This window comes from Teleopsis dalmanni, chromosome 2 (genome assembly GCF_002237135.1).
Source record: "Teleopsis dalmanni isolate 2A chromosome 2, ASM223713v2, whole genome shotgun sequence".
NCBI lineage: Eukaryota > Metazoa > Arthropoda > Insecta > Diptera > Diopsidae > Teleopsis > Teleopsis dalmanni.
Genome location: NC_051847.1, coordinates 200949702 through 200967821, shown reverse-complemented (window position 1 = coordinate 200967821; position 18120 = coordinate 200949702). Strand labels below are relative to the sequence as shown.

Below are 18120 nucleotides of genomic sequence, written 5' to 3'. Positions count from 1 at the left end.
TATCTCGAAGTGGGAGAGAATACAATTTCATATTATCATCTGAACATTTACCAGCAGCTTTTATTTTCTCAATATTTGTGTGGCGTTTATCGCCATTGCTGACCAAAGTAACACCTGGTTTGGGCGATTAACAACGTTTATCTTTGATAACATAATGTGCTATTATTTGTATTGAAGTGGCATTTGGAGTGTGAGGTCATCACTATAGAATAGACATTAACAGGATACCGGCTCATAACGGAGCGGAGCACCGCGATCTTAGCTGATCTTTTAACCTTGTCGCCATTATATACGGTCGAAAATTTTGGTTTAAATTCACAACTCTGACAACTTTTTAAGGTTTAAATCAATATATTTAAACTCTGAGGTTGAATTTTTTAAACCCACTGAAGTTGATAATTCGTAATATATAAGAATATAAACTCTCGGAGCTGAATGCTCAAATTTTAAAGTTTAAGTCGTAGAAAATAAATTGTGTGAGTTTTAATTAAACTGCGGTTTAAATTATAAACTCATTTAAGTTAGATATATATAAAAACCTTCTGAGTTTGTATGAAGTTTAAACTTATATTTTCGACCATGTAAGCTAATCCAAACATAACATTTATTTATTTTAATTAGTATATAATTTCAAATTAATCATTGTATATACTCACCAATATAAGAGTTTACAGATTAATATATATATACATGTGCTTACGAATTTATAAAATTAATTATTGATATATGTTTATTATTGTGTATATGATGTACACATATGTGCATTCATCAATGATTCATTATTATTGAAATATTATTTTAAAAGTAATTACATTAAATACCAGCTGTGCATTAAAATAATTCAATAAATTAAACGTTTACGAAACAAATGCATTTATATGTATATAGACACATATATAGATATAGATAGATATTGCAACAATACATTTATGGATTTACAAATTAATTTAAAATTGATAACAATTTTATGGAATGTTTTTTTTTATTGTGTTCGTTGTGCGTTGTTTTTGTTGCTTATTGTACTTATAATTCCTTAATTAATTAAAATTTGATACATTTTAGCTGAGAGCATTATTCAATAACAATGCCATTAATGAACGTGATTATTATTTAAATGCGGCAAATTCAAATTACAATCATTTCCTTTCATATATGTACGTAAGAGCAGAGTAATAAAAACAAATAAATAAATAAATAATAAAATAATATATAGTAATGTAAGAAAAATTAAATAAAATGCAATGAAATGAGATGAAATAAAACGAAATGTAAAATGCAGTAAACTGCAGCAAATGCAGTAAATGCAAATCAAAACACGAGCCTGAATTCATTTCAATTAAATTAAATTATTTTGATTTTTAATTCGCTTTTGAAGTGCGAGCTCTAGTACGTATGTAAGTAAATATACTTTTGTTACGATTGTGTTCTACTGCAATTTGCAGTTTAATGTGCATTTTTTATGAGCACCGAAAGCACTGAATGCACCGAATGCATCGAATGCACCACGAATGGGGAAGTGCGGTCTATTGCAATTGGATTGGAAGTACAGAAGCACACATTTGTTCAAAGCACTTGCATTTATATTTGCATTTGCATACTAATTTGTTTACTCTATTTGGCTGGCGAACTATAATTGCTTCAGCTAAATAATTACTTATTGAAAAGATTATTAATTACAATTCTGTTTAGTTTTTAATTTAATTGTGCACAACTTGAAACAGGCATTTGCGTAACTGGAAAATCAATTTTAAAAATTGCCATAGCCATGAATGACGTATGTGTGCCGCTTGCAATTTGCTGTTCAGATACATTATGAAGTATCTAGTTTTGAGTCTGAAATGACACTAACTTACAGCTTATTTGTCTAAAAATAAATACCAGATAATTTTATAGTTCACTCACGTACAAAATATTTATATTTTTAATGTTTTTTCCTGTAAAACCAACAACTTACAAGTCAACAAATACGAGTACAAGTCTTGACTAATTAACTGCCGTGACACGCAACACTTTATGCATATTTAGCATAAATTGTTTTGATTTTATTAAATATGTAATTTTTTTTTATTTTCTTTTAATTTTGTAATTTATTTATTATCATTTCCCTCACTTATTAATGTTTTAATATTTCATGATATAAGCAAAACCAATATTAATTTACTACAAGCCAACGTTAGTTAATATATGCAAGCCAATGATATACGAAGTGCCAAGTAACAAGTTGCAACTGACAACTGCACTAATAGCAACATGTTAACAACAATTACAACGAAACCCCATTAGCAACATGCACTGCAACAAACAAATGTTGCTGTGTTTAAAAGCAAAAACTAATAAAGCAGAGAATTATTATGTTACGTTTGGCTTAGTTAGTGACTGAAATTAAAACCATTTTAAGTAATTTAGTGATTGAAATTAATAACACAATTTTTTATTAAATAAAATTGCAACTCAATCAGTTTCCATTTATGGCAAATAAATGGCAATGAAGTTGTTTAAACATTTATTTCTACATAATTGAATTACGTATTAAATTATTTATGTTTTTTTCTAATCTATAAAATAAATTTATAATTGTTATACATTTCCAATTATTGATTTATTGTTATTGACTTGTTTATTTATAGATAATAATCATCATGTCAGCAAGGCCAGCGGTAAAAAGAAAAGACATTCGGCTAATAGTAATTCTACAGCAACAACAAGTACTGCTACAACAACAGTTGCTGCACCGCCTGATGTTAGTCCCTCTGGTAGTAGCGATAGCCTAATGCGTGATAAAGTCTTGAATACACCACCAGCCGCTTCATCGACTACTATTGAAACCACAGAAGATGATTCAGATTCTGGTTCAACAGATGCTCGCCGAAAGAAGAAGGCACGCACTACTTTTACCGGTAGACAAATTTTCGAATTAGAAAAACAATTCGAAATCAAAAAATATTTAAGCTCTAGCGAACGTACAGAAATGGCCAAATTATTAAATGTCACTGAGACGCAGGTGAGTTCAAGATGTTATATATTTAAAATTATTATTATATTCCTTTTCATATTAAATATATGCAAAATAGGAATTAATAACCGATACAATTAGAAAAAATTTGTTGGTTGTTATACAATATACTCCCTGTAAAAGCTCATAAAATTTAACCCTTTAAAACCGTCTTGTCAATGTCACAGATTAGTTAGTTAAACAAGTTATTATGAACGCCAAATGAAACGGTTTTACCGCCGAAAAATTAAAGTCGAATTGATGGTTTGTACCATATAATATAACACAACTGCAGTAGTATGCCTAAAACATTAATCCTTATTAAACCATCTTATCAAACAAAATACGATTGGTAGACAAGTTTTCATGGTAGTAAATTTGCATCCGTCAAACTTGGGCTAACTTGACCTGTTTGAATGCCACATGATCTTAGTAGGATCCCCAAAACCTTAAACTTTCGTAAACTATATTATAAATGTAACAAATTCGCTAGGTACATAAGCAATTATGATCGGAAACTTTCTAATTTGGCAACGAACAATTTTAGACCAAGTTGATCAGCTGTTATACCACATCATCCCAAAATATTAACCCTTGTTAAACCACATTTTCAGTATAACAAATTAAATAGCAGAGTCGTAAATTTTTTTCTATTTGACAACCAACACATGTTGGCCATATTAGTTTATTATTATCCCACTTGATCCGAGTAGAATTCCTAAACCATTAATCGTTATTGATTATCTTGTCAATGTAACAAATTAAAGTAACCTCCATTTAAAAACGGTGGAACATACGAGGTATCCTCAAGCAAATGATAGACTTATATTCTTATTCTTTCCTTGTTAAGTTCATGAGAGCAACAGAGAAGATGTTTGATAGATTCTTGGTCCTCCATATTACCACAGCTTTTGTATTATTAATTGGATATAATATCCACTCTTGAAACATGCTGATTGATTATATAATATCGGAAAATGACTTTTGTAATGATTGAGATTTCAGTACCTCGCATAGAAAAAAATTCTTATAACATTTTTCGTTTTTTTTTTTTTTGGACAAATACTAGGTTTGATTCAATTTATAGAACTTCGGTTTTTTTCCACTAAGAACGTTTGAAAATATATAATTGAAAATAATATAATCGAATTTACTCACTTTTCATCATTTTAAGTTACAAGGTTTAAAAATAGATCGGCTACGTTTAATTTTAACAATAACTTGTAGAGGAATATTCACTCTATAAAATTTTTTCACACAGTTCATGAGGCAAAATTATTATATAAAGATAAAAAATTATATAAAGAATCTAATCTGATACTAGCTTGAAACAGTTTTGTAGTTTTTTTAGTCATGACTGCTAACATTCCGATCTTCTTGAACCTCACCCATTATCGATGTCTTCACTTCAAGCTTCAAATTATTTCTTACTTATTCTTCATAAATAAGAATAATTTTTTAAATTAATTCATTTTTAAATTATTTTTTAAGATGTTCTATTTATTAATTCGCATTAAAGATTCAATTTATTGATATTGCATCTTCCTGTGAAACTCATCCACTGTATAGTATCTCATGAATTCCATGTAAACTATAACTTAGTTTTTTTCAATAATTTATGTAATTATTGGAAAAATCTCCCACTTTGCTGTGGTAAAATAGTTCTCATTCATTTGCATAAGTAATTAATTTACTAGTTTCACTTAATAAATAGCTTAATAATAAAATATGTTAATTATAAATTAAAATATCTATATTTTGCGCAGTGCTATTGAGGCGGTGATAGGAAATTATGCAAGGCAAACCGTGCACGAATTCAGAATTCTGGCATCGACTACATACATACTAATATTACATACTAACATTAATTAAAATCTATTAAATATGTAATCAATTTTTAATTAATTGCACAATTTCTGACGCAAATATTTCGTTTAGTTGATGTAAAACATAATTATTGATATATGGTTTGCTACTTTAATTTGCGATCAAATTACTATTATAAAATATTTGCACAAATATTTAAGTGCTAATTTGGGTTAATTAAAATATAACAAATATAATGATAAAATTATAAAATATTGAAAAAATTTGATTAAAACATTTATTATTTATTTAATGTATTTGCTTATTTTGCGTCAAGAGGAATTTTTGGATAATTTATTGATAAATGATATTTTCGAAATAATTATTTATTTAAAATTAAACATTAATTTGATTTTAATTCAGATTTTTAAAATTAAAATTTTATATTTCAAATTTGAGTATGAATTGATACTATATAACACCACTTCTAATGAAGTAATTATATTTATCATGCAAACTTTCTTTATTCGATTCAAGCCTTATGCATCATATTCACTATGTCAGTTTAAATGTCAAATATTGTCAGTGTAATGAAAACGTGTAGTCATATGATGTCATATTCGCATTCTTGTCATGTAATACAAACGCATTTGACACACTAGTCAATTATAATTGTCCTTTAAAATGACATGGTGAAAATAAGGCATAACTGTAATCCAGTTATTCACTTAACTCTATCACTACTACAAAACATAGTGTTTAAATTATTTGGAAAGCCATGGGGTAATGTCAAAAATAATAAAAACAGCTCATTGATTTCTTAATCTAAAAGTATCCAAATTTACTTTAATTACTGATTTCTAAGCTAGTTATGTTACTACCATATTATCCAGCCTTTCAAGAGTGGGAATAAAAGACACTGATGCCTGCAAATAATATGAATAAACGGCATACCAATTTGGTCTATCTAATTTGCTGGTGCTCTGTGATCCTGATAGATTATTCCAGTAAAGGTGTCTTTGCTTCAAACCAAGCTCTTAAAATGAAAGAGAGGTGTTCCTTTGTTTTCATGTTCATTTAGCATATGTATTAATGCATAACGTATTTTTCATTGGAATAACTTGCATCATGATATAGATCACATATTTTTTTCAATATCTTAACAAGCACCAACTGTTATCGTTGTTTAATCACAGACATTTTAAAAAGGGCTGTAATATATCCATTGGCATTATGCTATTGTTGCTCTATCTACTGTGAATTAAAATAATTTACTTAATTACATTGTACATACCCCAGATATACATTTCAGTGATATATAAAATAAAAATCCATCAAACATTCAGCCTCTAATAGCTTAGATAAATCGAATTAAGTGAGGACACTTATAAAAAATTCTCCTTCAGTAAGGTTTGAAAATATTTGCTTTACTTTCTAATGTAAAGAGTAAACATTACTGATGTACTTTGTTTACTTCAATTATTTCAAAGTCAGATATAAGATAAAGAATACACCAAATCAAAATGTTAGTAATAATAGTTGAAATTTTAAAGTTTTACAAAATTTAATTACTATAAGACTGAGGCTACCCAATATTGACGTGATTGTGGTTCTGCAGATGAGGAGGAAACTATATTCCGCCGCATGCATTTTCATATTTGTCATTAGCTAGGACAAGATTTAAACTCTTTGAAACCACTTTTCTTCCTACTAAACATTTGCAGAGTTGTCATGTTGCAAAATTTGGCATTTGGTTAAGTTTATAGGCTTGTCCTGCTAGTTCAATTATCGGAGAGGAACCTTTCACAGTTGTTTGTACGCCTACCTTCTAGTCTGTGTATGAACAACGCTTATTCTTATTTCATAACAGGCCATTTTTTGAGCTTAAGTGAGCTTTATCTAAACTTATGCATTATGCACCAAAATATTTTTATTCTTTCGTTCACTAACCTTTATATTACATCTAATACAATAATTAAATTATAATAATTTATAAAAATAAAATAAAAATATGAGTACATCAAAATATTCAATCTTTAATTATAAATTACTAATATTTTTGCTTTTTGACTTTTGCTATTCACACATAAAACTCGGATGCATATCCCTAAATGCATTATTACAGAAATCAATGCAATAATTACTATTCATGAGCATATACATTATCCGATAAATATATAAGCTCAAAAGTATCGGAATGAGTGACAACATTCCTAACAATCCCAACAGCGCCATCAGAGCCAACAGTGCGTATACGTAATATGAAATATGCCAACTGTACTCGTTGTCAGTGTAATTAAATTGTTTTTCACTTCATGCACACACCACTCATAAACAAAACTCAACCACACAGCGCACACACACACACACAACATGCATAGCACTGTAACCATATGAGCGTATCCCAGTTTATGCAGTATGAATGAAGCAATTACAAATGGACATTATAACAGTTATGTTTGTGCATATGTTTGCCAAGCATATCCTGTGTGATAATGAACATGACTACATTACTAATCATACTAATGCAGTATCTGCTCTTCTGCTCTTGTGTGAATTTCAATGTACTCGAATGCGTGTGTGCGTGTGTGTGTGTGCAGGCATATATTTGTGACTTGTTGTTACTGTTGTTATCATTGTTAGTGTTTGTATGATAGTATGATAAATTACTTTTAAGCTTATAATATTAATATTAGTAAGTAATACACTTGCACATTTGTCAACACAATTACAAATATAAACACATGAACACAATTGATTACTAAACAGGGTTAGAGTATGGAAAATAGTTTTGAATGGATTTCACTTAAATAGTTTGAAGAAGACAAATAAATGATATTATATGAGCTTAAAATTATCATATGAATTGTATTCTTTAGATGGAAATTTTTTTATATTATTGTGAAAATATATTAGAAAATATTATATTTGCTATATTGCTATATAATTTGATATATAAAACACCAACACATATGTCTATGTGATCTGACAACACTACATAAATATATAATAAATAAATCGTTTCTTATTTTCTTATAGTCATATCTTTGCTGTCTATATAGTACTCAACCCTTTTTAAAGGAATTCTTCTATTTACTTCAGTTCCTGGATTTTGTGTATGGATCAAAAATATTTATTTTCACTTATTTCCCCGAACGCCATCATTTTATCACTTTTGTTATGTCTCTCATACACCAGAAACTGCTACATTTTTTTAAATATAACTCTCCAAACGTAATAATTAAAGATCTGTGCCTTTCAATACTTAAAAGTTCCATATTCTTGAATAAAGAGTTTTTGATGTAATCGATATAAATTTTAACAAAAAATTTGATGTCGATTTTCCATCTAGAGACACCTGGCTGTCGGGAGGTCCCTCATTAGAAGTGGATCTAAGCATTTATAATAACGGACTAAAAATAGGTAGAGGTATAAGCAGTGAAGTTTTATCAATAAATCAGGCTAAATAAATCTATATATAATACGATTCCTGATCATTGCATTGTTTATAGAACGCAGTTGATCGCTATAAAGAAAGCTATAGCTTTTAAAGGACTGAAGGACAGTTTAGTCCAATTTACATCCAGAAGTGTTTTTGATTACTACGTACTTCTAAATGAGATATCGACGCGGTGTAAAATTTCTCTACTCTAGATTCCCGATCATAAAAATATTCTCGACAATTGCTGACGGATGAATGGCCAGACGGGGTGCTTCGAATCTCGCTATATTGCTAACATCATTCATCAACAGTTGTTGAATTCTTTTAGTGTTGAAAAAATTAATAAAGGATGGGAAGACTCAGCAATATGTTTATGGTAGTAATAAAGAAAATTATTTACTTTCTAGTTTTCTGATATTTTTTGCATAATGAGGACGTCTTTGAAATATTTCATTGAAACTATTATTATTGTATAATTGATAAAAACTTTAATAATTATATCTTTTTTGTTTTAAGATTCATACAAAATTTATGAAAATTTAAATGTTTTCTGTAGTTTCTAAAAAATTCCGTTACCCTGTATTATTATATTAGCATATAATTCACTGCATTAATTTATAGACCAGTTAACAAAACACAGTTTAGTGGTGTTAACATTTATTCAATGAGTTTATTATTTTCTTTGTGCTAATAATGGACTTAATGGAAATTATAATTCAATTAAATGCTAAATTTTTTTTCGTAATTTATGATGGAATGGGATGCTGTGGTAAAAACCAATTAAAATTACAAATTTAATAGTATCTGCAATGGAATTCAGTTCATGCGTGAAACTACTAAAATTCTGCTAATTTATTAAATAATTATTATCGAGGACAATAAAATTATTGAAGCGAATTTTTAACGTTTTTATTACAAATTTTAGCAAATTAATTAGATTTGGAGATTTAATTTGAAATTTTAATTGTTAATGAGATAATTTAGGCAACATATATTGTATTAAGTGTTTTTAATTTTTATTTAGTTTAATAAAATAAGTTGTATTTTTAGATAAGAATAACTTTGAAGTACATTGTATTAGATAGCAGATATTTTAAAAAATTAATAAATATTATTTAAATTTATTATTAATATCAATGTACTAACAAAACCACTTATAAGAAATACAAAATTTTTTTTTGTTTGAGTTGAATTCCAAATAACAAAGATCAAATATCAGATCTAATACAAATTAGTTCATAATTAATAACATTAAATATATTAGGTACAAAACAGACTACAATCTTTAGAGCAGGAATTTTCGCGCTGTTTGCAAATAAAAAGTACTCCCTTAGGCTACCTTATGAGGCCAAGGTTTTCCAAGCTAAAGTTGTAGAGATTAGAACGGCATTTTGGCTTATTGCAAGGCACATCAAGAACAAATGTGATGTTGCCATTTTTATTGGCACCCAAACAGCAATTACAACCCTTAAATCTTTCTTCGTAAAGTCAAAGCTAGTTAAAGAGGCAATTGTTGAACTAAACTAGCTTACTGACATAACCCTCGTCTGGATATCTGAATATAAGAACAGTTTAGTTTGGTTCACCTTGATGCTTTCCTAGATAAATCCCTAGTGGTACCGGCTTACGTTCCCCTGGAAATCGTGAAGAAAATTACATTACGTTTTTCGATTTACCAATGATAAATGGAAGACACTTACATCATGCGTTACTTATCGGTTGGCATGACCTTCGTATAACCACACCAGATCTCGAACTTATTAAAGAGACCGCGTGAGTACTGCAAGTCTTACTGCACTTCTCCTTAGTCATTGATCTGTAGAAACACATAGACCTGCGCATTCATTTTAAAACTCTTTGTAAAAGTTGGGGAAACTTACAGAAAAAGAAACAATAAGCATTTTCTCTATGAATTTTAAGCTTTGGTCTCCAGAACAAATTTTTTAAAAAGTACTTTGTGTGCAGTTTCTACTAAATACGTCTAAATACGACGGAATGGTTTTAGTTTCTATTTTTATAACTGAAAGTTTTTTTCAAGTAATGTGTTAGCAAAAAATCTCAAATTGTGAACAGCAGTAAAATATCTGCTGACCTGACACTACAAAAAATCAGTTATCGTCTACTAAATTAAAACAAATAAGCTAATTTTTTTGCATGTGAATAAAGAATACTTTGGAAAATATATAGTCAAGGGTCACTGAACAATATATCTCAATAAGCCTGAATATTTATAACTGAATCTGATGCAGTGACTTAATAGGAGCGCCTCGAAAGTCATGGTGTAATTCTTAAACTACTGCAAACAACTTCTTGAAAGTAAACAATAACAAATATTAGCAATTTTGTCTTGGAAATCTGAGTTCTTAGAATTCACTTCTATTAATAAAAGAATTAATTCTAGCATAAAAGTATTTAGATTATTATGGTTATTATTTAAATATGTAAATTTATCTAAACGAAACTACCAAAACGATTTTCAATGAAAAACATTAAAATGACGAGGGAGTGGAGTAGCTCTGAAAATCTCACAGGAGTTATTAGGAATACCATTACGATTTCTCAGTATTGCCAACTATCTCAAAATAATAAATAATTTTTGAAACATATTTATTCCATAAAAAAGATACACACATATTGTCAAAAGTTCATCAAAAACAGATAACATTTCTGTGGATTGCACTATGAAATATAAGACAAAAACAGTAATTAAATTACTAAAATAATTAAATATTTTTCCTAATTGTTACACAACTTATTAACCTCCCAAATTAATTGATTTTCACCTTTACTCATATCAATTAGACATTTCATATAATATACAATAAAGTATGTGTATCAAATTAAATTCGAAGATATTTCAAAAATTTAATTGCTATAAATTTTGATTTGAAATTGGCATTCATATCAAATTACAATTAAAGTCGAATAGCATTTAAATTCAAAATGAATTCAAATCACATACAAGCGCACATAAACTGAAGTTATTTAATATCTACATATGTCGATATGTATCTACTTACACAGAAGGAATTACATTAATGCCACATATGCCTTACGTTACTAAATGTGCATATATCCTTGTTAATTTATTCTAATGAGTCAATAAATCTCAATTAATTTCATGTGTGCTTAGGCCGATGTTATGCCAATTGATGTTATTTACATTGTTGTTGTTGTTGTTGCTGTTATTGTTGCTGTTGTTATTATTGTTGCAATTACATGTAGTACGTGCTGCAAAATTTTGGCAAGGCATTATTGCATTTTCTAAACAACAACAACAGCAACAACAACAGCAACAACAACAACGGCAACAACTTTAGGATAATATATGAGCAATAATTTAAATCACACCTCCTACATAGGTTAGAGCAGTCATTTTCAATAGCAGCGATAGTGATTTAAAATGCCGCAGGACCAAAACACTCAATGCCGCATAATTAAAACATTAGTTACTATTTTGCCTTTTGATGCACACATGAGATTTTGAATAAATAAATTTCGATTTAATTATGAAACAGATGTTTAAAATTAAGATAATTTATGTAGATGATATGTTTATAAAACTAAATAATTTATGCTTAGGCAGTTGTGATTATGACTAAAAATAATATTTCTTACTTTATCGTCAGTAAACATATCAGTCTTGTGATAGGTTTGTTGATGGATCACTTCCGATTATGGAACCATACTAGAAAATTGAATCTCACATTAAGCATTTCTATCACAGTTGTGGAGAAGACTATGAAAGTGCCCCATAACAGCTTTATTTCTGCCAAGTGCAGCGCACGGCAACGATTAACATTTTTATTGGCTTCCTGCTTTGAAGATATTCGCCAACTGCAGGACCTTTCTTTACAGAGCATTTAAAGCTTTAGCAAAGGTTCAATATGGTTTTTTAGTCTCTAACTTTTTTATACGGTAATAAAATGGGTTAGTGAAGCCGGTATAACCTAACGTAACCTTAACGCCTCTACAAATTACAAAAATTTTTTAAAATCAACTAATGATTTCATATATCATAAAAATTTCAATACCAAAACTTAGTAAAGAAAGAAAAAATGTAACTATATTTGGTGCCTCAAGCAAAATCTTCCAGAGAAAACCTGACAAAGTGAAATTTATACTGATATCTACTGATAAGTCTAGTTTATAAGAAATATGGGAATAAAGTGGTAAAATACCTGTGGCATTTCAGTTTGGCCCATGTGTACTGATGCATTTATCTTCATTATTATGATAACTGTTTCTTCCGTCTAATGAAACTCACCATCCCGATACTGTTTGTAGTACCACTGGTAGAGAGTGAGTTCCACTAGCTGCATTTAACCGGAAATGTAAATCTGGTACTTTGGGGGTCACTGCCCACAGCCTCGGCTGTCCTGATCAAAAAAGGTTGGCTCTTTAAATGAAATACTGTGTGGTTAAAACCTAAATATGTGCAGGTAGAATGATTGTTTTAATTTCTTTTCAATCGATAAGTTTTATAGGGAAAAAATAAAATACTTTCTGCCAACAAAAAGGTTTTCTAAGCGTTTTGGAATCCACGTTACTGTTGGCAACTTACTTACTAACTTACTACCGTAAATACTAAAAATTACTTCAGCTTAAAACGTCAAGGTAGAATCACTCTTTGCAACAGAAGTTACTTAACACTCTATGGTCCATAAGTTTGGATAATAACCAAGAGGGAAAAAATTTCCTGCAGCATTAGATTGGCTAAAGGAAGCTACTGGATGCGGCCAATCATGACTCACCTATGTAATGGCCTTTTAAGTTAGTAAGTGAAATCAAAGAATAATCTTTAATAAAAAAGCTTCTGAAATGCTAACTAACAGCACTAAAATAACAAAATAGGAAACTTGGGAAACATTTCTAATGTTGAAATAAGAACAAAATTTGTTAAAACTCAATAATAAAGTTGACTATAAATATCATGTTTATGATAATCAAATATATTACTATTAAAAATACATATACATTTGATTTCAAAGTAAAATATTTGAAGCTAAATAAATTTATTGGTCAAAATGAATTTGTTTTATATAATTATCTTAGCATAAATGCTAAAATAAATTTCTCGAGAAGTAAGACATAATTTCATAAATTTACTCTAAGTAAAAAATAAAAATTATTTATGATTTCGAAATAAATGTTTAGTAATAGATATATGCAACAATGTTGCATTAAATGACTACAATTTTCAACTGGATTGGGATGTGTGAATTCCATTAAGAGAGCATTTATTGTTTTCCTTTTTCATTAGTTTATTTTCACAAATTGCCAATGTAACTTATACGCCTCATTAAACCTTCAAAATCTAAATGCAAATCTTTCCTAACAAATAAAAACAAGAACAACATTCATTTTAAATGGAAATGTAAATGAAATAGTAAACAAAAATCAACAACAACAAAAAAAGAAAATAAACTGAGCAATTAAAATCTTTAAACTGATTTTACACAACCCACTAAAGCTAACACAAATCACTTCATATAAACTGTCGCCAACAAACTGTAAAATAGCCCTTAGCCAGATAAAAATCAATTAACAACAAACGACGACATTAGCACACAAACATTTCGATTGCGGCTGTTGCAACTGCAACCGATTTCAACTGCAATGCAATTGCAATATGCAAATTGTTGCTAAATCGTAATGCCAAAGCGATTATGAGCGTCACTAGAACAAATGAAGCGCACTTCATACAAATACTTAGCCTGCCCAGAGAACGTGTCGAGTCTAAATCAGCTTGCATATTTGGCAAAGTGCAGTCTGCAGGCAACAAAATTGCACAACAACAAAACAGCACAGCAACAAACAAGTGCATTTGTGTGTGCATAAGTATGTGCATTGGATGCGCATAAGCAACGCGGTACAGTGGTGCTCTGAGCAGTACAGCATATGGCTATGTATGCCTGTAACATGCAGTTTTGAATGTTGCCCAACGGGCTCAAAGCACTTTTGATAATATATTATTAATGGATAATGGATAATATACATGTTGTAATTATTTTATAAATATATATTAAGAAAAAAACATACTTGTTTATTTAATATAATATAATAATTAAAATTTAAGCAAAATTATTATTTTATCTGTTTATCTGTGAGGAAGATATAATTATTAACCAAAAATATTACAAAAAAACTTTTAAAAAAATTATACTTAAGCAGATGTATTGGAATTATCTAAATTTTCACATTAACACAACAGCATATTACTACAACAACTATAACGACTATAAGATAAAGAATAAGTGTCTTTTATCACATCTTATGAATGCAGAGGACGACATGACATACCATAAGATTCAGTATTTCCAGTAGAAACTGTCTGTCTGTTTTTTCCGTCTAATTAAGGGCACCATCCCGATACTGTTTGGAGTATCACTGGTAGTCAGTGAATTTCATTTGTAGCACCCAACTGTAGGTTTAAATCTAGTACCATGGGATTTAGTGCCCCGAAGAAGTGTTGTGCTGCTAAAATCCAAATATATTTAAATAGATATTTGTATTTACTAACTTTCATTCAATGTGAACTTGCATCTAACTATATATATAATGGGTGGATCTAACTATAACTAAATTGGATACAATAGATTTAAGAAACTTTTATTCAGTTTAACTATTAATATCTTCTTGATATGACATAGCTCAGTAGATATCTGGATTGAATAGAGTAGTTAAAAATTCTTCTATAATAAGAATCTTAACAACCTCAAGTGAACTCCAAATCTCTTGAGATTATAATTATAATGATAAAAAATATAATAAATTTCGGAATGATAGGTTTTTTTTGAACCAATGAACATATGGTTCAACTATTTATTATTATGAACAGACACAGCGGATATACGACAAACAAACAGCCAAACGAAAAATTAAATACTCTAGCGAACGACAATACCGAATGCTTTTCATAATCATTTGGATAAGCAGACATTTAGGCACACAAATAGACTTGCAAGCAGCCAATCAACTTAAAGTCAAGCCATACCAATTTAAGCCACGTTAAATCACAACAAAAACAAAAATTACACTAACACCAACAGTACATATTGTTACTATAACAACATGGTTGTTATTGCCTTTTAGTGTTTTTGTTTTAACTGCTGTTGTTTCAAATGCTCTTATTATGTTGTTGCTATTTGCCATTATTGCTTTTATTGTGTTTATTGCGTTTATTGAGCCATTCTGGCAATTGTCCAAATTACAAATAATTAAATTAAATTACTGCCACAGGCATACAATCACAACAACAACAACACAAACATCAACTACCACAAAAGCAATGTGCTCTTGCTGGCAAAAACAGAAGCGTTAAATAAAATGACAATTCATCTTTGCTTTGCTCTACAAATACTCTATACACATACACACAAACATAAATACACTCCCTTAAATGTGTATGTGACACTCACACATATATACATACACCTACACAATTGTGTCAAGTATCAAATATTAACTTAATAAGATTGGCAGACATTTTAATTTGTTTTTGTTGCGTTTTTGCGTTTCCTAAGAAAACAACAACAACTACAAACTCACATTTAGTACACATTTAGTGCAAATGAATTGTATTCATTTGTAAAATATTATTAATTTTATTGAGTGCTGTATTTTGGTATTTGCTTAATTGATATTTTGATGTGTTTATTTTCGCAAAATTATAAGATTTTAATAAGTTTGCCGCAAAATTTATTTGTAATTAAAATCTTAAAGCATCGAGCATTCAGGCATTAAACCATTTGATTGACTTTATAATAAATTTAAAAGAAGAAAAATAAATGGTTCATACGCCTGAAGGTGGATATGAATCGTAAAATGAATTTATGCATTTAATTTAATATTTGTTTTGTTATGAAAAATAAATTGTTTTATGAGAATTTCTCTTTTATATATTTAGTATTTATTTTTGATAACCTAATTAAAGTTTATTTTTAATGAAAATTGAATATAACTAAAATTAAACTAAATTTATAAAAATTTAATATGAAAGCTTTTTTAAATGAAAACAATTTGTTATAAATTTAATTATAAAACAAAAAAAAATTATTTGCTAATTTATATTAATAATTTACAATAATATTTAAATATTAAAAAATTTTAAAAATTCAATTAATTAAAATAATATAAAATAAACAAATAAATTTAACTTTAAAATTCAAGAAATAATTTTGCAAAGCATTTAATACTTTTAAATTTATAAGCGTACAACGATTGCTTTTAGTGAACTAAGTAGCATGACTAGGTGCTAAACATCAGGAAACAATCGAAAGAAATTATGACCGTAGTTATTTTGAGTTAATATTTTTATTATTTATTTATTTCATTGCTACCATCTGTTGACTTTCTCAAACGATAAATCTGTTTTCATTCATTATAACACTGAAGCTTCCGTTTTCGTCTGTCGACGTAAATGTTCAGTATCAGATTTATATCGTTATAGCAAGCTTCACATATCGCTTTTTTTGACATCATGAATCAAAAAGAATCAAAAGAGATGTACCTTATAAAAGGGCTGATCGCTGCTTTTGCTTCTTGCCGTGCATCTAGTACCAACCCTAAGTTGACGAGATATAGAATATTGCTCTAGCTGTTATCCCTAAAAGTACTACTTTCTAGGATGAATTCTAATTGTACTTGAACCACCGTAACGCTGGTTGTGTCCGACGCCACCACACTTATATACTTTCTAAAAATTAATTAATTAAAAGTAAATTGCTTGTGTGTATATTTATATTAGTTATAAAAATTAAACATCTTAGTCTAACATTAAGACGCATCAAACAAAAAAAAAATAGAAAAAAAGTAATAAATACATTTATTTATAATTAATTTTATTTATCCGAGAACAATTCCTAAAAATTATATTAATTTAAAAATATACAAATATAATTCCCTATCCAAAACCATATATAAATATTGTAAATATTTGAACAAAAACCTTTTAAATATTAAAATTTTAAGAATTTCAAAATATTTATTAAATTAAATATGAAAATTTTAGTATCAAGTGTTAATATTACATAAATAACAAAAATATTAATTGTTACGCATACGCCATGTCATACAAAATTATATTGTCATCCATAATTAAATGTTGTGTTATTATTTATGCGATAATAAAGGTAAATACAATTTATTTTATTTTAATTATTTTTGTTATCAGACCCACATAAAAAAATTATTACCCAAACAAAAGTATAGTTTCAATGAATGCATAACTACGTATTTAATAAATAAAACATGTTTCATTAAACATATTCCTAAAAGGCAAATGAAAACTATGCATAATAATAACAAAAATAATTCAAAAAAAATTATTAAATATCCATTAACAAATTATTAATAAAAACCATTGTTGTCCTTTGCCAATTTTCCCGCAATTAATTCACAAAAAAAAAATATAGAACAAGTTTTGCCTTTTATTATTGCTTTTCGTACAATATTAAATTCATTTATGATTTTAGTATTTGCGTATTGAGAGCAATTCAATTCAATGCAGCGAAAAAAAAATTGTAGTTTTAAATAATTTAATTAATAAATACATTCGCAACCGCGACTTAATTAAATTGAAACTCATTGCAAAATTACCCTGACAAACTGTTATCTTCAGCCCGCAACCGTTCCCGCTCCCGGAGTCTAAAACAACAACAATTTACGTACATACATTAATATCATAAATTATAATATCATGAAAACCAAACCACATCAGTAGCAAAAATAGCAGCAAAAGCTACAACAGCAGAAGCAACACAGCAATAATAGCAATAATAGCAAAAAAAAAAATAATAAAAAGCAACAACAAACACAACAAATACAACACAGACAACAGCAATCATTAATTGATCCGTTACTATTGCTTTTGAGTGCT

General features: G+C 28.4%; 1 protein-coding gene across 2 annotated transcripts in view; it reads left to right on the top strand.

The window, feature by feature from the left end:
* Positions 1-18120, top strand: part of LOC119679589 (putative uncharacterized protein DDB_G0277255) — a 103906-nt gene that overhangs the window by 60576 nt on the left and 25210 nt on the right. For both annotated transcript variants that reach the window (XM_038092036.1, XM_038092037.1), the window contains exon 3: positions 2628-3001. In XM_038092036.1, coding sequence (XP_037947964.1) covers positions 2628-3001 — 374 coding nt within the window. The remainder of the gene's footprint in view (positions 1-2627; positions 3002-18120) is intronic.